This window comes from Hypomesus transpacificus, chromosome 14 (genome assembly GCF_021917145.1).
Source record: "Hypomesus transpacificus isolate Combined female chromosome 14, fHypTra1, whole genome shotgun sequence".
Taxonomy (NCBI): Eukaryota; Metazoa; Chordata; class Actinopteri; order Osmeriformes; family Osmeridae; genus Hypomesus; species Hypomesus transpacificus.
Window position 1 is genome coordinate 14112659 of NC_061073.1, and position 20400 is coordinate 14133058.

A 20400-nucleotide genomic window follows, 5' to 3' on the forward strand; every position below is an offset into this window, starting at 1 on the left:
AACAAAATGTAGGGATGGTGGAGTAGGTCTGTTTACCTGAATGAACCGAAATATCTTCAAAGATTGTATTATCATCCGTGAGAGAAGTCTGACCCTTTATATGTAAATCTCTGGTGCTGGAATACAACCAATTTATTAGAATTAATTCAATTAGCATGGAGTTGTAAACATGCGTTGTGTTCTAGTTCATCTCCCAACACAACTTAGTCTGGCTCATCCAGAGAGCTCTGTTCAGGGTCTTATTCTAAAAACAGGAGACGAGAAAAGATGAAAGAAGAAGATTATTTTGCCTCCTGCTCTGTATCCCTTTGTATTTTCACTCTCCTCTCGTCCTCCTTCATCCCTCACAGCTGATCTGTCCCACCTTCTCTGTACTGTAGGTGATTTCAGTTTCCCCCTCCTCTCTCCCAGTGCTCTTTTTGATTTTCTCCTCACTGTTCTTTCTTCATCCCTCCCTCCCTTCCTCCCCTCCCCTCCTTTCTTCACTTTCCTCCACCCTTTATCCTCTACATCATTATTTCCTCGGTGTCTTTCACTTTTCTTCACCCTCACCTCCCTTCCTCCCTCTCTCCCACCTCCCTTCCTCTCTCTCTCCCACCTCCCTTCCTCTCTCTCTCTCTCTCTCCCACCTCCCTTCCTCTCTCTCTCCCACCTCCCTTCCTCTCTCTCTCCCACCTCCCTTCCTCCCTCTGTCCCTCCCCCTTGTCTTCCTCCTGTGTTGTGGAAGTTGAGTCCCATGTGGGGAGTCCTCGCCGAAGACCTCTGTCCCTCTGCCCCTGCATCTCTCCCGAAGGTAACGTAAACCCCGCCTCCCGGACACAGCTGGGTTACCACGGCGCCCCGGGAGTCGGACTGAGGGGCAGGGTTCCGATCCCCTGATCTCCTCCTCCTCTTTCTTCTCCTCTTGGTTTCCTCTCCCTCCCTCTCTCTCCCCCTGTGTGACGGTGTTGAGGCTCAGTAGATTTCCCCAGGAGGTCCAGGTTTTCCTCGTGCCCCAGTGCAGAAAGCCCTCTGCACTCTCAAACACAGAGATGGAGTGTTGTGGCCTCAAGTAACCTGTATTTAAACATAGACAGAACTCACATTACCTCTATTTGGATAGGCGCAAGAGTTTCACCAGGAGCATTTTGTTCTTCTTTTTTTCTTCTTTTTTTAAGTACAGAAATAATGAGACTGCAGAAAGAAAGTTCATCCATTATTAGTTCCTAAAAGGACTCACTAGGATTTACTGTACTAAAGGCAAAAAATACCACCAAATTAACATATATATATTTAGATTAACTGCCTGAAGCAGAAGACACGAGGCAAATGACAGCTCTCAAAGCAATAAAGAAACACATAGCAGCCCATTTGAAATCCCCTTTTAACCATCCAACATAGAGTCCAAGCACAGCCTTAAGGCAGTCTCCTACCACGGAGTTGCAGCCACCTAGCTAAGGGGAAAACTACTCTGCTTTAGTGTGGGTTAAAACAACAGCATGCCCTCCATTTCTGTTCAACTAATGGAGATGAGAGGCATTGTGGTGTAGTGTGTGAGGGTGTGAGTGTGTGTGCGTTAGTGAATATGTGTGCATACATGCAGGCTGTTTGCATGTTTACCTTTACTAACATACATTTATTTACATGTGAGCAACATACGTTTGTGGTTTGACAGTTTTTAATTGGTACAAATGGAATTTTAAACCAATAGGCTGTGTGTGAGACACTGCTTGAGGAACAGTGTGTTTCTGCATACTGGGATTTGGTAGGCTAATTGAGTTTGGATTGTATTGTGTGTGTGTGTGTGTGTGTGTGTGTGCTAACTGTAGCTCTTCTCTCCTGCCTGCATGGAGTGTTGATCTGTGGGCGGTGGTTGAGGACGGGACTGAGAGAGAGGAGAGAGAAGGAGGAAAAAAAAAACAGCCAGTTGCTGGATGAGTTAGCAAACTAGCCTGTTCTTTATTGCTCTCCTGTTGGCTTCTTGTGGTTTTGTCTGAGGAACTCTACTGTGGCTCTCTCTGTCCCTCTCTGTGAAACAGCCAAACCCAGCTCTGCCCTAGACCACAACCAAGCCATTTATCTGTGTTCGGTGTTTTTCCTTTTCATTTTGCAAGAGCCACCCCTCCTCCAGCTAAGTACGTCCTGCTGCATTCAGATCGACCCTCTACTGGCTCATCGACAGCGCTTGGCTCCGCCTGCCAATGATGGATGGAGGCTGTGTTAGCTGACAGGCCTCCCATACGCATGCAGTGATCTGGCTTGGTATACAGAGGCTGTAGAGGGGGAGAGGCTGGCCTCTAGCTGCCTGGGACATGGTGGTGCAGTGATGTAATCCAGGGTATACTGACGTATACCGCTGTAAACCATCGACACGCCCTGTTTCTTCAATAGACACCGAATCGGTCCGATGTCCACACCCTATTTACCACTGATGTATAGCTGAACAGTTTCATCTGCAGGAGATCTGTAGGAGATGTGAGAGCACTCTCATGTCCACTGCCACCACCTCACCACTGGTGCATGCCCGGGCAGCTGCAGAGGCCCCTCCCTCAGAGGAAACGGTAGACAAGAATTCCAGCTTTACTATTGGTTGACCAATCCATCTCACTACCATGTGACCCTGCAATGGAAACTGTAGGGCGTTACAGTCTAGGTTGCCTTTGTTGTCTCAAAACCGCTTAGCAGAAATAGGATCTGACATGATGTGTTTCTGCTGCGGGTTGAAGTATTTGATGCGCAGTAATATGGAATGTTAAAGTTACGAGGACGACTTGTAAGGTTATGCTGGATTTTACAACGGCATGGAACGCGATATAGCCAATCACAATCAAGGATGGGAACAACCGGTTTTAGAATGTACATTTATATATACGGTTTAATAATCCCCACATTGCCTGTAGCCCCACAACTGCCCACTGTGTATAGGAAACAGGGCTAGGGGCAACGGCCATGGACTGTTCTTCCATGGCACAAACGCATCCAAAATGAGTAACCCCCAAACAAACTCTCAACTTTGCAACACCAGGTGAGCTTCCTCACCTTGGTGTGCGTCTGTCAAAGTTGAGGCCAGAGTATCTCCTCCACGCCGTCTCCTCCGGGTCATGCTGGAGCAGAAAGACCTGGTCCTTCTGCCCCACCTGTCCATCTCTCACCATCAGAGACGTCATCCTGGCTTGGCTTTCATTGTCATTGCCTGTGTTGATGTTAGTGAACGTGTGTCACTGCAGCCCCCGCCCTGCCTCTCTGACCCCTGCCTCTCTGCCCCGTTCCCCCAGGGATGGGGAAGAAGGACGACCCCAAGCTGATGCAGGAGTGGTTCAAACTGGTCCAGGAGAAGAACGCTCTAGTGCGCTATGAGTCAGAGCTTATGATATTGTAAGTTGAATCCTCTGTTTGATTGAGTGCGCTGTATTTTTATATTTGGCATGCTTCATTACACCAACGTGTGTGTGTGTGTGTGTGACCTAGTGCTCGGGAGCTGGAACTTGAAGACCGTCAGAGCAGACTGCAGCAGGACCTGAGGGAGCGCATGGCAGTGGAGGGTGAGGCCTGACAGACGAGCGCACACACACACACACAATCATTCTATTCTTCCCTCTTTCACCATCTCTGTAACGCCCCTCCAATCTTTCCCCCCCCTCCCCAGACCACTTGAAGTCAGAAGTGGAGCTGGCCGAGGAGAAGCGTATCCTGGGGGAGATGCTGGAGGTGGTGGAGCAGAGGGATTCCCTGGTGGCGCTGCTGGAGGAGCAGAGGCTTCGGGAGAAGGAGGAGGACAGGGACCTGGAGTCCGTCATGCTCTCCAAGGGCTTCAACCTCAACTGGGCCTGAGGGGGGGGGGGGGGAGCACTTAATGACTGTGTGACGTTCTCAAACCATCCTGGCTGTTACTGGAGTAGTCTGGGGTGTTTACATGAGGTTCCTCGGCCCTGGCGGATCCTGTCACTGCGTCCGTGCGCTCACCTCATAGTCTCCGTGCGATCGGGAGAGACAAAACCCCGGACAGGAACTTCCTCTCCACCGTTACCTGGAGGCTTCCGGAGAATGTCTTTCAAATTTGTTATTTGGATCCTGATAATGCAGAGAGAAGAAGGAAGAGACGGCTAGGCCCTGCTGATGTACAGCATTGTATCTGATGTGTGCCGATGTTTCTGTGTGTACACGTGTGGAGCACAGCACAGCAGACGCATCCTTGGTTGGATGAGGCTGTTCTGACTGCTACTGAGAACTGCCCTTGAGGGTAGGGGGGGCTTGGGGGGGGGGGGGGGGGTTAGTGTCTCACCTCACTGCCTCTGCTGCCTTGGCGACTGTATATGGTGAGAGAGACACCTTCTGCTTTACCTGTCTTTCTTTTCAATCACAGACTGGCTTCCGTGTTTAAAGTAGCCCATGATGAAGGGACTCTGAAAGGCTGCCGTTTCTTTTGTAACCAGTTGGAAAATCACCCAGAAAAAGCACTGCGTGTCAAAACTATAGACTGCAGATTCGTTACTCAAGGAGATTTTCTAATTGTTACGCTGTCTTGGACTTGACAGGCTCGCTTGTAGTCTAGACTCTACATGTACAAATGGACTCTTCTGACCCTCCGCTGATGGCTTACTGTGTGGGTTCTTCTTCGGATGTCACTCACTTTAATATCCTTGTTTACTAAGTTTACAATCAGTTTTCCTTTTTCACAACACACAACGTTTGCAGGGTCAATATCTACACCTTAGCTCTAGTTTATCCGAATAGTGGAATGTGAGCACTGTTGAAATGTTTTCCGAGAAGCTAATGTTTTTGGTGAATTAGAGTTTTGGTGTCCCACTGTGTAATGGTGTTAATATTGTGATAGTGTCATTCAAACACTGAAGTCTCATTTAAAGATGAGAAGTCAGTAAACCATGCATCACTTGGGGTGCTGCCAGATTGTAGAGTCTGGATATGCTGCAATATCAAAGGGATAAACCTGAACCACTCACTCTTTTCTGCAGGGCTGCAGTACATACAGCATGCGATCCTGCTGTGGAACAAGATGCCTTCATTTTCTTTCTCAGTTACAGTTTCTAATACTAATCCTCTGAGTTTATCACAGTCCTTCAAGGAATCCAGATTTCTACAGTTAATATTCCCCACTGGAAGTACAATTTAGATTTTTTTTAAAATCCTTTTTACTACAGGTCTTCTGACTGCAGTCTGTAGATGTTTAGAGGCAGGGGCGCTCTACTTCTTGCACCCTGTCTGAAGAGCATGTCTATCTGTTTGGTATTTACTCTGCTAGCCTTCCTGCCAAACACACAAATCTGTGGTGGGTTTCTAATTGTTTCACAGTAGAGGAACAAAGAGAGAAATCGTGTTTGAGCTGTGAATAGGCTCCAACACAGTACAGTTTTAAGGATTGTTGTTTTAGGTGTGTGTGATAAGTTTGACAGATTTTTATTGATATTTATTAACATTGTGTGCAAAAATGTATCATATGTAAAGAAAATGAATCCTAATTTTTAAAACCTTATGTTGACACATGATCTGTATGCTTCATGTAGCTGAAGTACATAGGTTGTTGGATGTATGCAGAAAAGGCAATAAAACAATGCAGTCGTTCTTAAACACCTTCTGATATTACTTAATACAGCACAAAGTATTAAAGCTAACTGACACATCACAATCAACCCCATTATCGGTGAGAAAAAGTATTAAAGCTAACTGACACATCACAATCAACCCCATTATCGGTGAGAAATCCACTCCGCGTTTTCTCCCTATGCACTGTTAATCTTCGACAGAGTTGGCCCTTGAACAGAGGTTTGAGTTTGCTCGAGTCCATTCCTGTCGGGGAAGTTTTGTAGAAACCTGCAGAAGAAAGTTGAACACTATGATTGCATCGAGTTTTAGAGACTGCAAGGTAAGATGGACGGAATGCAAACTGATACAATAACAGCCTATACTTTACTATTCAGATTTATGACAGCCATACGCAGTGTTGGAAGTGTCAGTTCTCCATTTATTGGGAAATAAATATTCATTTATTTATAATATTAGTCATACTATAATGCATGCTGTTTCTCTTCCACAGCATTATTGCATGCAAATATATAGTAAGAATTCAAATCAAGCATCAGCTGTAGACAGTTGTTATTCGACAAGCTGGCGTTTTAGCTAGCTGGCTAACTACATTAGACGAGCGACGTCACGTGCGCGCGAGTGACATAGCTACAAAGTAGCTTTAAACATTCATATCTGTTACAAAATAAAAACACAAAACTGCGATGCACCACTGTATGGAGGTAACCCGTCCGTTGGACAACCTTTGCTTTGGTTTGCAAGTTCTTGAACTATTTATTGATATGATTCCGGCATGACAGAATGTTCTCGGATTTTCAAAGGTCCAACCAAACCTTATAGTCGTGTCGTCTCCCACATAATTCCCACTGACAATGTGTCATTGCCACAAAAGGGAATGCGTTTTAATATCATGGTCTCACCTTGAGTTACAGAGGTTTGAAACCGAAAGTTGGCCCATTACATAAACCATGTTTATGAACACGAGAGAAAAGACCGTGCTCAAAATCATCCCGTGTATAACAAATCGATACGAAATCAATATCAGTTGCAGTATCACCTTCCAAAGAATGAACATAGTTTATGATCGTTTCTTTAACAGGCTTGGAGATCGGAAGGTCTCCCATTGTCCACCTCTAGCAATGAGGCATGTAAGATGTATGATGCCATACTTACCCAGGTATTCTCTTGCTCAGTCACACACAGAGCAAAACAAATCAAATATGTGCATACTATTTATATTTAAAACTTTATAACCTTTTCCTGCCTGCAGTACGTGACATGGCGAAATGATGAGACTCTGGGAGGAGTTGAGGGCTGCATGTCTGCTGTCAGGGCTGCCGACCCTGACTTTGGTATGTAACAACCTGATAAGACGGCTGGCTAGATACTAGAGCAGAGTATGTGCAGTGAGAGTTATCTACCCACGTTTAGTCCCAACGTGATGAAGAAGCTGCCAGCTCACTGACAAGATGGTGTACCCAAGTCTAACCTACCTGCTAGTTTCATTCCCAGCCCCCCCCCCCCCCCCAAAAAAAAAAAAACCTAACATAAAGGAACAGGAGGTGGTGTCATTTGGCTGGGACTTGGTGCAGCAGAATGCAACAAGATATCTAGTATGTAATCAACCATCTGCCTGCCTTGTTGCATACTGCTCCTTAATAAAACTGATTGGATTGCCTTACAAGAAATGTCCTCCCTCTGATCACCCTCCTTTTCTTCCCTCACTATTGTATGTAAAGACGAACCAGTCATGGAAGCTGTACTGTATCTCACACTATGGATGTCAGAGCGGGGCTGTTAGATGGCGCAACTCGTAGACATCCCCCTCGCACCCCGACTCATGCAGAGCCTGTTCAGCAACCCTATAAAAAATAACCACGATCCGTTACTTCTAACACCCTGCTACATGTGTATTCTAAATCAGTGTTTGTTGCCGCCCAGGTGACGATTAGGGTTAAGGATTTTCTGTCCCTGTGTTGCTGCCGTTAGTGATGGGTCACGTGATCACCACGGGGCTGGAGCTGGTGGGCACGGGGAAGTCGGTGCGTCTGGACGAGGGCCTGGCGGCGGCCGTGAGGACGACGGTGGAGCTGGCTCGGTCCCAGGACGTCACCCCCAGGGAGCGGCTCCACGTCAGGGCCATGGAGCTCTTCTCTAAGGGGTGAGAGAGGAGAGGGAGTCAGATGGCTGAGCGGTGAGGGAGTCTGGCTAGGTATCAGAAGGTTGCCGGATCGATTCCCCGCCGTGCCAAATGACGTTGTGTCCTTGGGCAAGGCACTTCACCCTACTTGTACCTGTACTTACTGTAAGCCGCTCTGGATAAGAGCGTCTGCTAAATGACTAAATGTAATGTAAATGAAACCGAGCACACACTATTGATCCACTATGGAGAAGAGGTTTGTTTGTTGCTGTTTTTTCCCCCCATATAACTGTCTGTTGACATTGTATGTCGGTTACATTTTGAATTTGTTCAGCCCCGTCTTGAGGAACTATTGAAGCGTTCCTAACGGCGAGCTCAGCCAGATAGACGAGACTTCCTGTGATGCTAAATCTGTTTCCCCCCGCAGCTCAGCCTGTCACCCCATCGCATGCTTCTGACAGAAACACACCCTGCTTTGTGGTTCATTGCTAGGCAGTCATAGCATTGTTGAGATATTTTGTATTGTGTCTGTTCCTAGGAGTTTCCCCAAGGCGTGTGATGTGTGGGAGGAGATCCTGGTGGAGCATCCAACTGACCTGCTGGCCCTCAAGTTTGCCCACGATGGCTTCTTCTACCTGGGGGCCCAGACCCAGATGAGAGACTCTGTGGCCAGGGTGCTGCCCCACTGGAAACCACACATGCCCCTGTACAGGTGGGGCAAATGATACACAAAAAGTCAACTGTCTTATGTGCGGATAGGAAAGTCATTGTGTATTAAGCTCTGGCTCCCTTAGAGAGAGAGAGGGGGCCAATGCCTCCCCTAGCTGTCAGCTCTTACCTGTGTGACCTTGTGTTTAGTGGGATCATTACGCCAGGTTATGACAGCCAGGCCTGTTGAAACGGCCTTATCTAATAACACTATCGATTTACACAAAACAAAAATCCTCAATAACAACAAATTATGTTTGTAGTGTTTTCTATTTCCCATGACTTGAGGTCCAACAAATTCGATACGCTTATTATTATTATTATAATACCTAAAAATGATTGAACTTGTCACGTTTTGAGTTGTTGGCTTAAACCTTGTTACGTTTGTGCTGTGAGTCACTTACAGATACCATGGTCTCTCTGGAATGTCATTATCGTTATTGCTGTGAAGGCCACACAAACAACTCATAGTTTAGCCCTATAATGGCCACAGGGATTTGATTTCCATTGCCTGTTCTCCCCAGCTACCTTAAAGGACTGTACTCTTTTGGTCTCCTGGAGACTCACTTCTACGACCAGGCTGAGAAGATGGCCAAAGAGGTGACGTGTTCCTCTCCTTCCTCCATCCAGTCAGTGCTAGGCGTTTGCTTACTGATTGCACTTACACTTGATGATGTGCATTGTGTGTCATGGTTTTATTGTCTTGATTCCACCAGTCTTTCCCCTCTGTCGTTTCATCCATCTTCGATGTTTTGATGGGATCTCTAACTTTGTGAAACCCTTGCCGGGTCTTTGTGCTCCTCTCCCCCTGCGTCGCTCCCCCCCTCCTACAGGGGCTGGCCATGACTCCCGAGGACGCCTGGTGCGTCCACTCAGTGGCCCACGTCCATGAGATGAAGGCGGAGGTGGACAAGGGCCTCAAGTTCATGGAGAGCACCGAGAAGGACTGGGAGGTCACTGCTCATCTCTTTCCAGATCTTTCTCCTTCTCTCTCACTGCAGTTCTTTTCATCTCATGACTTTCTTATATGGTAGTATGTGTGTCTGTGACGTGCTACTATCTATATCAGTATAACATATTGTTTTACATGTTGGTGTGTCGGCGTATTCTTGAACTCTGTCTACTCACTTTGTGGTGTGTCTTTTGCAGGTGTGTGACATGCTGGCCTGTCACAATTACTGGCACTGGGCACTGTACTACATCGAGAAGGCAAGAATTCTAATACGTTTCTCTAGTCAAGTGCACAGTTGTCAGACGGTAGTGATTTTGTATGTGTTAGGATGTCCCTCGGGATCTGGGGAGTGTAAAGCTGATTACAGTAAGCAAATGAGTTTGTATCTACAGGAGAAGATGTGCCCGGCTTCAACAGCCCAGCTTGTTTTATGTATATATTTCTACCAGTTTGAATTTGTTGTTTGTTTTTCTGTCTCTGCAGGGGGAGTACGAAGCGGCGCTGAGAATATTTGATAGCCAGGTTAGTGTTCTTTCTGAGTCCTCGTCAACATGCCTGTGTCCTACCAGCAGCATGTTCTGAGTCTCCAAGAACCTCCGGCATCACTTAGGGAGCAACGCTAAGAGCAATCTGGTGTTTGTGTTGCTGCAGAGGGTAAACGGGACACTATGTCTGGATCAAATGGAAGTTAAATCTGTTTCAGTACAAACACAGTGATAGCTCCATGTTTTTCTGTGAAAAACAAACCAAGCTCTTCTACCTTTTTATAGCCACATTTATTTTGTAAAAAAACTAAGAAATCACATGCCCAAAAAATCTGAGGAAAATCCCATATCATAGTAAACAATCATATGTGCCCGAGCATTTTATTCAATATGATGAACTGCACAACCATTTCTGTCTCACTTTGTATATTAAAAGCTAGATGATAGATTAAAGAAGACAGGTGTGTGTGTGTGTGTCCTCTCCAGGTGTCCAGACGAGGTTCTGCCTCTGGGGCCATGCTGGACACAGTGGATGCCTGCTCTCTGCTCTACAGACTGGAGATGGAGGGTGAGACAGTCATATAAAGTTCGCACAATGTTAATCTACCACCAATTCTCCTTCACACACACACACGCATACATTATCGGTTGTTTGTATTTATTTGTGTCAGGTGTATGCGTGAAGGACCGGTGGCGGGAGTTGCATCAGCGCATACTGCCCCACACGGATGACCACGTGCTGCTGTTCAACGACCTCCACTTCCTCATGGCATCTCTGGGCTCCAAAGAGACACACGCGCCCCACAGACTGGTGGAGGGCCTCAGGGATCTGGCCAGGTGAAACCACCAGACCTTCACATCCTGATACACCACCAGACCTTCACATCCTGATACACCACCAGAAGGTCACATCCTGATACACCACGAGACGGTCACATCCTGATACACCACCAGACGGTCACATCCTGATACACCACGAGACGGTCACATCCTGATACGCCACCAGACGGTCACATCCTGATGCACCACCAGACGGTCACGTCCTGATACACCACCAGACGTTCACATCCTGATACACCACCAGACCTTCACATCCTGACCCACCACCAGACCTTCACACCCTGACACACCACACCAGACCTCCTAACCCAACAACGTAACACACAGTATTCCTACCTTGCAGAACAAACATTCAGCCTTTACGTAACAGGCAGAGACCAGTGGAAACAGGAGGGGGAGTAGGACAGAGATAGAGATTGAAGGAGCACTCAGAGATGGAGGATAGACCGAGAAAGAGAATGGAGAGGGAGTAGAGCACATGTGAGATGTGTCAGACAAGTGAGTTTTGTCTTACTGACAGACCAAGACTGCCCACCGCTGATGTGGGTAATGTGTTCTGGCATTTCGACCACAGGCTGCCTCTGTTCAACTTGTACTTCAACCCAAATCCACTGAGAAGAGACATGTTTAGATCCAAACTTGGAATGTTACATAAGAGGAAACACATGGAGTACATTGGTGTGGTTGAAACAGCTGTTTGAAAAGAAGGAAAAAAATCCCTGGGTGTGGGGGAGATATTGCCTGTCTGTGCTCTAGATTTCCTAGAATGGTCGCTGTTCGTTCTTTCGGCTGGATGAGCTGGTCATGCATAGCAAAAGCCAGCACTCTCTTTAATGCTTCAGGAAGAGCATGTCACATACTTTGCTTCTTAGCTTTCTTAGCTTCTCATATCACTGGATGAGGTAATGTTGCATAGCTCACCCTGTAGCAGGCTAGGCAGAACTGCCAGGGTAGACCTGTGGGTTCCTACCAGACCTAAGAACTAGAACCTTGAACCTTGCAAGACAGTGACTCCTGGAGATTCCCCTGGATTACATAGTAGAGTACATTAGTAGATCATCTGTAAAAGGTTGTGTTCAGCTAACAACAATTGTCGCGCAGAACGTCCTGGTAGAGTACTATTGCTGTACAAGTACTGTGTGCATCCCAATCCTAGATCGAACGTGTTCAGACATGTAAATGTGGATGGTCTCATGGCTCCTCCTCCCTTCTCCCCAGTGCCCCGGAAGAGAACTGGCAGCACCAGCTGGCAGGGGACCTGGGTGTGCCCATGTGCCAAGCTGTGCTGGAGTACGACCAGGGGAACTTCAGCCGCACCGTGGACCTGCTGCTGCCCTTGCGCTACCGCATCCAGCAGATAGGGGGCAGCGATGCGCAGGTGAGACACCCAGGGTTGGGGGTCCTACGGGGGGGCTGTAGATTATTTGTAGCAGGCTGACTCCTGCACACTTGTGTGGCTTCACCTTACTTGCCTCAGAGGATTGTCCCTGAACTTACTGAAAGTCGCTCTTGATAAGAGCGTCTGCTAAATGACTAAATGTAAATGTAAAAATGTAAATGTCTATTGATTCTAGCTGGCTTTCAGGAGAGAGGAGGAAGAGAGGATGTACTAAGCCATTCATACTAGCCCTATACCTATATGGATAGCTCGACTGAATGCTAAGATGTACACCACAGAGCACCAACTGTTCAATAATCTATCCACGGGTCTGCTTTCATGTTGTTGGGCCATATAACGTTGACCACTTTGATGGAAAAAAAGAATCATACATAGCTAGCAGAGAGCAGTGCATATTGTGCTATTTTGATCAATGTTTCCACGTGTAGCCAGAGTGTCTTCTCAACAGAGAGCCCCGCACAGTGCATTAACGTGTCTTTGTACGTCTGATCCACGTGACCTTGGATGATCCACGTGACCTTGGATGTGATCGTGTGTGTCATGGTCTTCAGAGGGATGTCTTCAACCAGTTGCTCATCCATGCCGCCATGAAGTCGGGAGAAAAACACCATCACAAACTAGCCAGGTTGGACTTCAGCTCCCGTTACAGCTAGAAACGGTCATATCTGTAGAACATATTACTGTAGAATGTGATCATGACGTTGTAGGACAATCTAGAACACATAATTGGGTGTGGATCCTTGGATGTTTTCCAGAACACATCCTACAGGCTATGATAACGCTGGTGTTTATGTAAACACACAAACACACACACACACACACACACACACAGAAATACACCCACAGCACTCCTCAGTGTTGCTCGTTATGGATGCTCAGTCCACTACGTGTCTATCTCAGCTTGCTGCGTGCTCCTGCTTGCTGACAGGTGTTTACTGGTGGAGCGTGACGCAGCCAGACCTAACTCCCCACTCACTGACCGCCTTATCCAGAGAGCCCACGCCCTGCATGTCTGAACAAGGCTGGGGCTAAGGGCTGTGGGTCATAGACTGGAACCAGGGCCTGGGGCCTTAAGGCTGGGCACCACGGCTCCATGCTGAGGAGAAAGGTTCCAGAGCTGCTGTGGGATGTCTTCCAAATAAGTCTCTTATCTAACGTAACAATAGATGCCAGAATCCACTAACATAAATTTCTTTTGAAATGTTTATTGTAAACATACAATCGCTTTGTTCTTGAGATTAATGACAATTCTTGTTTGAAATGTAAATGTTTCATATCCAAAAATGTGCCTTGGTATGCCAATAAAATGCCATCTGTACAAGGAGTTCATAGACCAATGTTTTAATACATTTAAGGCCTTGAAACATCTTAAAAAAGGCCAGATTTTCATCTGAGGTCTGAAATTTAATTTAGTCAGGTCTAAAAAAGATAATGCCAAGTTATAAAACAGAATACTCTGCCTTCTAATTATACTTACAAAACAAGTGAAAGTTTGCTGAAGGATTTCTAAGAACTTGTCACAAAATACAGTGACGATAAGTAGACTTTTCTTGAATAGACATATTTATTTCTGCAATATGGTTAAATATTAAACAAAAAATGTACAGTTTACTGTCTATTTAGTGTGGGAATGTTTTGGTACCTCACGATTCTTATCGATTCTTGGGGGCACGATTCGATAAAAAATCAATTTTAATCAAATTGCGATTCATTATATGCTTACATAAAATTAAATTGTGAATCACTAGAAAACTGAATCGCATTTCATATGTGAATCGATTTTTCCCCCACCCCTAGCACTTAGTGCTGAATGAAATGAAATTAGGTTGCTAATGTGATTACTTTATCTGTAAATTAAATGTATGCGTTTTCAATGACTGAATTCTTTTTTTTTTCAGAATATCTTTGATTTAAAAATGTTTTTGGTAATGTGTCGTGAGGGTCTTAAATTTCAATCTTTATGGTCTTAAAATGTCTTAAAAAGGTCTTAAATTTGACTTACTGAAACCTGCAGGAACCCTGTAATAGCAAATTAGATTAATTGAAATATAAATAAACACACTTTGATGAATAACAATCTTCCATGATAATATAAATACAAAATAATCTTAAATAACAATATATAGATTGTAATAAATGATCGATCCCAAATGTATGCCTTATATTTTTAAGGTATTGCAGTGAGACAGGAAGACAGTTGCACTCATGCATGCGGTAGCCCTAGCCAGGACCACATCAGTGAGTGAATAAGATGTTCTGTGCTGAAGATGTTGTCGTCAGTGCATGGAGGAAATGTTCGTTTTCCTTTCTCTGGTAAGACGTACATGTACAGTAAGTGCTGTAGTTCTCTTTCCCCTTTCAGACAATTCTAGTGTCCTTGTCCTGCTATTCCTCGATGCATTGATCCCTTGAGAACACAGAGCTGATTTCATCCTGGATCTGAGATATGAGGATCTGGGACAGAACGATGCCGGCAATCTGGACAGAGGAACACAGCAACCTCAGCTCAGACACACGTCTGCTGAAAGTCTCTTGAGAGACCTGCACACTGTTTGCAGCCAACACATTTATTAAAACACCTACTCTACACTAAGTCAGAACCCCTGCAGACAATTCCTTTATTTTACATCACAGAATAATACAGTGCTTAACTAATTTGTTCTTCGACAAAAAAAAGCCCCAACAAACTGAATATAAATATTTTTAAATGAGATATTACTATTCAGTGGTGTTTCCTATCATGAGGGGATGTGGGCAACAGTGGGAGATGAAGTAGTAACGTCTTTACATCAAAGCTGTCGGAGTATCAAAGTTAGTGGCTGCTGTTCTGATGGGGTTCATGACTCATTTATTGACTTCCTTCTCCAAAGAACCCCGTTAGATGAAAAAGAGAGAGCTGTCATTCTCTCACTGGCTGATCTGAGAACACACATTCTGAGTACAGGCATATTCACATTGTCAACTTGTCTCAAACACTTGACATGGTGGCCTATGTAGTGGGTTACCTGGGGCAAGGCCAGACCCAGGGTTAAGGCCCCGACCAGGAGCAGATGGGATTCGATCCACATGACAGCCCTGTCGGCACAGCCCACTGGGTAGATGGACTTAGTGGCCTCTAGATAGCTCTGGGTCTGGACCCCAAAACCACACATGGTGTTGACTACGACCTGAGAGAGCCAGAGAAACGTACACAGTAGTGACAAAACTGCTAGGTTGGTGCATCAGTTGAGTTAGGTTTGTACCTGTCATTAAAATGTTTGGGGTTCTACACTAATGGAACGTAATTACGTGAATGATTTTAATTTAAAATATCCAGCTGATATTGCTGGGATGCTAACATAGACGTTGGATCAACAGGATGTCTAAGCATTTTGACAGGTGGTTTGAATCCTGCAAACGCTGTTAAGTGTGTGTGTCTGCATGTGTGTGATCAGGCTACCTCGCCTGGAATCGGAGCACAGCAGGAATAAGGGACTCCACAGCGCTCTGAGCTGGGGTTTCCCAACGTGCAGTTAAAGTACAGGTTCCAGGACCAGTCCGTATAGTTGTTCCATCCACAGCACTTAAACTGAGAAAGATGGAGACCGGAGGGAGAAAGAATGTGTAGGAGACAGAAAACGAGAGAGAGACGGGAGGTATATTTAGTAACATGGTCTGGTACATTCTCTGTCTCAGGAGACGCCATTCTCAGTGTGCCAGTATGTACAGACGGGAAAAACACAGGGAGGGGGGAGGGGGGGGGGGGGGCAGGAGGGGAACACAGAACAGCATATTACTCATGTGGTCTGTGTAGAAAACCCTGCTATAGTTTAATCACACGTGCCCAAACACCAGAGAAGTACACACATCCTTCTCACAAGTAGAAGCACAGACACTCGTGTTTAAAAAGACTGGTTGAAGCACTGACAACACGTTTTCACTCAAAGTAAAGAGGAATGGGTTCTGATCTATACTAAAGGAAAAAGTGTGTGTGTGTTTGTGTGTGTGCAGTGGGGGGTTACCTCCTTCTGTATGTAGTCCATGAGGTTCTGTAAGTCCAGGTCATCCCTATAGTGAACTATAGCTTTCTTTACAAACTTCCCCAGAGCATCGCGTGTCTGGAGAAACAGAGAGTGACATGACGAATGAATACAAATGCACCTCACGGTCGTCCTTGTGTGTAAAGCAGCACGTGTGTATGCAAACTTTGACTTCTTTGCATATGTGAGCAGCCCAAAAGAGTTGTGTTAAGAAACTGCCTTGACGGTCTGGGCAGGGAGTCCTAATGTGGAATGATGGGTGTAATAAGACAAGCTTTACAGTGGTAATGAGGCCCCCTACCCCTCCACCACTCCCCCCTCTCCCCCAGGACAGCCCCCTCCTCCCCGTGTTCCCCTGCTGCCTCACACACGCCAGCCCTCATGCCTGTGCACTTCCCTATGTCATTAGCAGCAAACCTCCTTTCAGGGATCTTTGGAAATGGAACATTTGGTTACACTTTGAAGTGGCAGAGCGTTTGAATCATTTAGCAGTGAAGGATGCTAGCAGCAATGCTAAACTGGCCTGTTTAGCAGCAGGGATAAGAGAAACAGAGAGAGACAGAGGGAGAAAGGGAGAGAGGTCTGCCGTTGTGTCTGGTGTAGAGGGACAGCATGGGGGGGGGGGGGGGGGGGAGGCGGAAGAGTGGCACAATAGGGTTCAGCTGCACCCCAGAACATCAAGGATATAAGGTGCTTCAGTGTTTTCGGTTTTATAACATCAGAAAAAAGGAAACGAGCCAACACTCTCCAATCTGCAGGTAGAAAGTACTCTCAGACTACAGGACTGACGTGAGCCAGCTAACATCCCTAAACCAGTCACAAGCACCAGTCAGTCAAGCACCAGTCAGTCAAGCACCAGTCAGTCAAGCACCATTCAGTCAAGCACCATTCAGAAGACTGATGGAAAATAAAGTTGATGAACAGAAAATGAAGATGCCTGCAGTACCTGGTCAGAATAGAAGAAGCCAAGCACTGCAATGGCCAGCTGTGTAAGGAAGACTAGGGCCAAGCTGAAGGAGAACTGGAGAAGAAGATGTCAAACAGTACAGTGGTACTTTGCTTCATTGTGTTAATGCTTTGCAGAAAGAGATGAGCGTGAGACTGTTTACAGTGACGAAGAAGCACGTCTTACGGTCTTGAGGAGACGAATGTTTTCTCTCAGGGCCCCTATGCAGCCACAGAAGGTGATGAAGAACATGACCACCCCCACCACAATTAGGATGACCGCCGGGTCGATCAGGAACGTGTCCCGGACTGTGTCTGGAACACAATACCATTAATAACACAACCATGTCTGGGACGTGAGGCACAAACACTGTCAACTTAGTAGCCAATCATTTTCCTCTCCAATCACATCAATCAGAATCTTCCCCTCCTCCAGCCCATCCTCTTAACCATCATCCACTACCACAATGACATGGAATAGCAAGTGTTAAGCATAAAACTGAGATGGTCAAACCCACTAAATGACAAAAAAAGTCCAATCTTAGGGTCAAGTTCGGATCTTATTTCGTTGTGGGTGCGGAAAGCATACACTCATACCTTACCTGTTGCTTTCTGAACTTTGGCATAAACCCCAATGGCAACTATCAGCAAGGAAAAGACCTGGAGGACACAGACACATCAGTTCCACTCCAGACCCAAAGTAGCACAACATGAAAACAGCTAGGGCTGAGCACCAGCCTGGTAGTCATTTGGGGTTGTGTGGGTGTCGGAGCCTTCTACTTGGCAGATCAATACATCGACTTGGAATATTGTTATTGTTGCAGTCAGTTCAGAAGGCTGGAGGCAGTCTGCTCAAGTCTAACAAGATTCAACACTCCTCGCTCCAGTTTCGAAGAAAGAGTATTCAGTAGTTTTGTCTGATGTGTTCTAAGATTTCTGTTAGGGGGTTTCTTACTGACAAAACTCATCTCAGATGTACAGAGCTGTCCCTGCGGGAGGACATCTAGCTATAGGGCAAATAAAGGATGAGCAAGGGAAGGAAGGAAGGAAGGAGGGAAGGAAGGAAGGAGGGAAGGAGGGAGGGAGGGAGGGAGGGAGGGAGGGAGGGAGGGAGGGAAGGAGGGAGGGAGGGAGGGAGGGAGGGAGGGAGGGAGGGAGGGAGGGAGGGAAGGAAGGAAGGAGGGAGGGAGGGAGGGAGGGAGGGAGGGAGGGAGGGAGGGAGGGAGGGAGGGAGGGAGGGAGGGAGGGAAGGAAGGAAGGAGTCATAATCAGATAAGAGTTAAGAAATAACTATCCATTATTTTGTCCTGTATGTGGGAAGTGTGAAAGAAATGTTGAATATACAGATGTCTACCAGTTAATGGCAGAATGAATTCTGTGAAGTAGTAAAGTGAAATTTTGCAGATTGCATTGTCAAGATGCATTTTCTAACACCCTCGTCTGTCTCACCTTGGATGTTCTTCTGCATGGCTTGTCTTTTGTCTTCCACTCCTGATCATGATGGCTGCACACGTCTGTTCTGCTGTGTTCACTTATGTACATTACGGTGAGAGTTCTTTTGGGTTCTAATATGAGTTGGATATGTGTGTGCGTCACTGAAACACTTGTGTGTATTAGAATAGCATCTGCCCACACAGAAACACCAGCCACAGAACAGCTCTCACTCAGCAATCCATAGTGGACTGGACAGCGTGCAGTTTTTTTCAGAAGAAATAGGTTTCATAACTTGGCAACCAAACTGGGTCGACCTTCTTGACTACACAACAGCAGGTTTCATGGTCCTTGTGTAACAATTAGCTGCACAAAGCATCCAGTCATCGATGACTTGCCAGGCTGGTTCACCACAACTGTCACATATTCAAACACACAGTTCCTGCTCTAGCGGGGGGCTGGACAAAGCAGCGCAGGATTAGGTATACCATGTCGAGCTCAGGGTTTGTCTCTGGTATACACACACAGAGCAGCCCTGACTGTTTGCCGCTGCTCCCTTGAACGCTTTACAAAGTCTCTTTCAATCCAATCACACATGGCCTTTTGTATCCAAACCCACAGTATATGGCCAGATCCAGCAGGCTTGAGAAGGACCAGTCCCTCTGAATACAGGAGCAACTTGAATAGAGCTGTGTCGGCGAGTGAGTGTGTGAGTGTGTGTTTTCTCCATGTTGTCATTGTCTTGTTCCTCCTGCATGGGGGGTCACGCATCCACAGCACAGATCCGAGCGAGGCCCAGCTCTCACAAACACAGCGGCGTGTCCTGTCTATTCAGCACCCTCGTGCCTCTACTCACATTAATCAGCCCTTTAAACCTTCCCATAGAGCACCACAACAGTGCCTGGGAGACGTGGAACAATGTGTCCATGCAGACATTCTCCATAGTCAACAAACCTGCCCTGGATTTATTGGCTTCTACAGTGTTGTTTAGGTTTAACCATCCAGAATATTCTGGATGTTATAACAAATAGGGATAGATTAGGTTTAATGGACTAGAGATAGGTGGAGATCCATTTAAAGCACAGTTGAGGAGATTCTTTTCTGAGCCATTTGGTGGGATTGAGGTTTTGCTGGTATTGATTTTAGAAAGATACGTTTTAAGCACCAACACACTACAATGAGACCATAACAGTTTACAGTAATAGGAGAATGCAAACATTTTCAGATCAAATGACCGTGCTCTACTATTGATGTTTACGTATTAACACGATGTGGAACGTGTTGATCATTTCATCAACTGTGTGTGAATCACTTGCACTCCACAAAAATATGATACTGTGTATGTGGTGTGAAATTGATTTAAAGCTCAAAATATTACTTACTAAATATTGCTAAGTAAATAAGACCTTCAGAGAATATCCATCTCCTGTGTGATAAATATCAGTGTGTTTTAAGGAGGTTGGCGACGTAAAATCTCAGTGTGATGTGACGAGACATTGAAAACGGTTATCCTTTTATTCTCCACTGCTGTGCACTTAACAGGGCTTTAAGTTACCTTGAGATCGTCAACACACCTATACTCATTTAAGGGTCAGAAATCCAGATTATAACTTATAAAAGACTCCTGCATGGTGCAGCCCTGTGGGCAGGGTTTAGGCAGGTGGTCAGATTGTGCTCTTACCCAGAAGAGGAAGCTGAAGAAGAACAGGAAGTATCTTATCCACGGGTTGATAAAGGAGAACGTCTCCGCTCGGTTCAAGGTCAGCTTCCTGTCCATGGTCACCCTGGAGCGGTTTCCCGGTCAACTCCCGAACACAGGGTCAAAACAACCCAGAGATCTAGCCACACCCCAGGGATATCTGACCACCGGCAGAACCAGCTGCTGGGGAAGTCTAGGGGTAACAGAGAGGGGGTGGGTGTAGCAGAGGGTTGCTGCCCTAAAAAGGGGAGGGTTAGCTGTG

At 46.1% G+C, this 20400-nt stretch overlaps 4 protein-coding genes and 1 long non-coding RNA gene across 12 annotated transcripts in view; 2 read left to right on the forward strand and 3 right to left on the reverse strand.

Annotated features, from left to right (window-relative positions):
• mical3a (microtubule associated monooxygenase, calponin and LIM domain containing 3a) overlaps nucleotides 1–5565 on the forward strand; it is a 66623-nt gene extending 61058 nt beyond the window's left edge. For 3 of the 6 annotated variants that reach the window (XM_047033386.1, XM_047033387.1, XM_047033388.1), the window contains 4 exons: nucleotides 728–793; nucleotides 3255–3354; nucleotides 3448–3521; nucleotides 3626–5565. In XM_047033386.1, coding sequence (XP_046889342.1) covers nucleotides 728–793; nucleotides 3255–3354; nucleotides 3448–3521; nucleotides 3626–3810 — 425 coding nt within the window. In that variant the 3' untranslated portion in view covers nucleotides 3811–5565. The remainder of the gene's footprint in view (nucleotides 1–727; nucleotides 794–3254; nucleotides 3355–3447; nucleotides 3522–3625) is intronic. The other 3 variants (XM_047033392.1, XM_047033391.1, XM_047033389.1) reach the window with 1 other exon arrangement.
• Nucleotides 5121–6876, reverse strand: LOC124476319. 2 transcript variants are annotated; one of them, XR_006957033.1, is made up of 2 exons: nucleotides 6775–6876; nucleotides 5121–5808 (listed from the first exon to the last, which is right to left on the reverse strand). It is a non-coding gene; the product is annotated as an uncharacterized LOC124476319 (long non-coding RNA). The 2 variants fall into 2 exon arrangements; XR_006957034.1 differs by having other exon boundaries at nucleotides 6694–6870.
• Nucleotides 5778–13936, forward strand: ttc38 (tetratricopeptide repeat domain 38). Of its 2 annotated transcripts, none has more exons than XM_047033393.1 (14): nucleotides 5778–5860; nucleotides 6620–6697; nucleotides 6791–6872; nucleotides 7510–7681; nucleotides 8199–8372; nucleotides 8893–8968; nucleotides 9202–9321; nucleotides 9518–9577; nucleotides 9804–9842; nucleotides 10292–10373; nucleotides 10477–10642; nucleotides 11864–12023; nucleotides 12596–12669; nucleotides 12973–13936. In XM_047033393.1, the coding sequence occupies exons 1-14, from the start codon at nucleotides 5831–5833 to the stop codon at nucleotides 13058–13060; spliced, it is 1401 nt and encodes a 466-aa protein (XP_046889349.1). In that variant the 5' UTR covers nucleotides 5778–5830; the 3' UTR covers nucleotides 13061–13936. The 2 variants fall into 2 exon arrangements, with proteins under 2 accessions (XP_046889349.1, XP_046889350.1); XM_047033394.1 differs by having other exon boundaries at nucleotides 12945–13034.
• The window catches only part of tspan9a (tetraspanin 9a), a 131246-nt gene continuing 123545 nt past the window's right edge, over nucleotides 12700–20400 (reverse strand). The window contains exon 8 of the mRNA XM_047033396.1: nucleotides 12700–12874. The gene's annotated coding sequence lies outside the window, so the exon portion shown is untranslated. The remainder of the gene's footprint in view (nucleotides 12875–20400) is intronic.
• Nucleotides 13986–20348, reverse strand: tspan33b (tetraspanin 33b). The gene is made up of 8 exons (XM_047033399.1): nucleotides 20121–20348; nucleotides 17611–17668; nucleotides 17196–17323; nucleotides 17010–17084; nucleotides 16046–16141; nucleotides 15484–15612; nucleotides 15050–15211; nucleotides 13986–14522 (listed from the first exon to the last, which is right to left on the reverse strand). The coding sequence occupies exons 1-8, from the start codon at nucleotides 20214–20216 to the stop codon at nucleotides 14430–14432; spliced, it is 837 nt and encodes a 278-aa protein (XP_046889355.1). The 5' UTR covers nucleotides 20217–20348; the 3' UTR covers nucleotides 13986–14429.

Excerpts from the sequence above, each read along its gene's own strand:
- tspan33b (XM_047033399.1), bottom strand. The coding sequence starts at position 20,216 with ATGGACAGGAAGCTGACCTTGAACCGAGCGGAGACGTTCTCCTTTATC. Across the intron at positions 17,324-17,610 it reads CAAAGTTCAGAAAGCAACAG|ACACAGTCCGGGACACGTTC; the intron begins GTAAGGTATGAG and ends ATTGTGTTCCAG. Across the intron at positions 14,523-15,049 it reads TGGGTCTGGCCTTGCCCCAG|ATTGCCGGCATCGTTCTGTC; the intron begins GTAACCCACTAC and ends TCCTCTGTCCAG.
- ttc38 (XM_047033393.1), top strand. The coding sequence starts at position 5,831 with ATGATTGCATCGAGTTTTAGAGACTGCAAG. Across the intron at positions 8,373-8,892 it reads CCACACATGCCCCTGTACAG|CTACCTTAAAGGACTGTACT; the intron begins GTGGGGCAAATG and ends TGTTCTCCCCAG. Across the intron at positions 8,969-9,201 it reads CTGAGAAGATGGCCAAAGAG|GGGCTGGCCATGACTCCCGA; the intron begins GTGACGTGTTCC and ends CCCCTCCTACAG.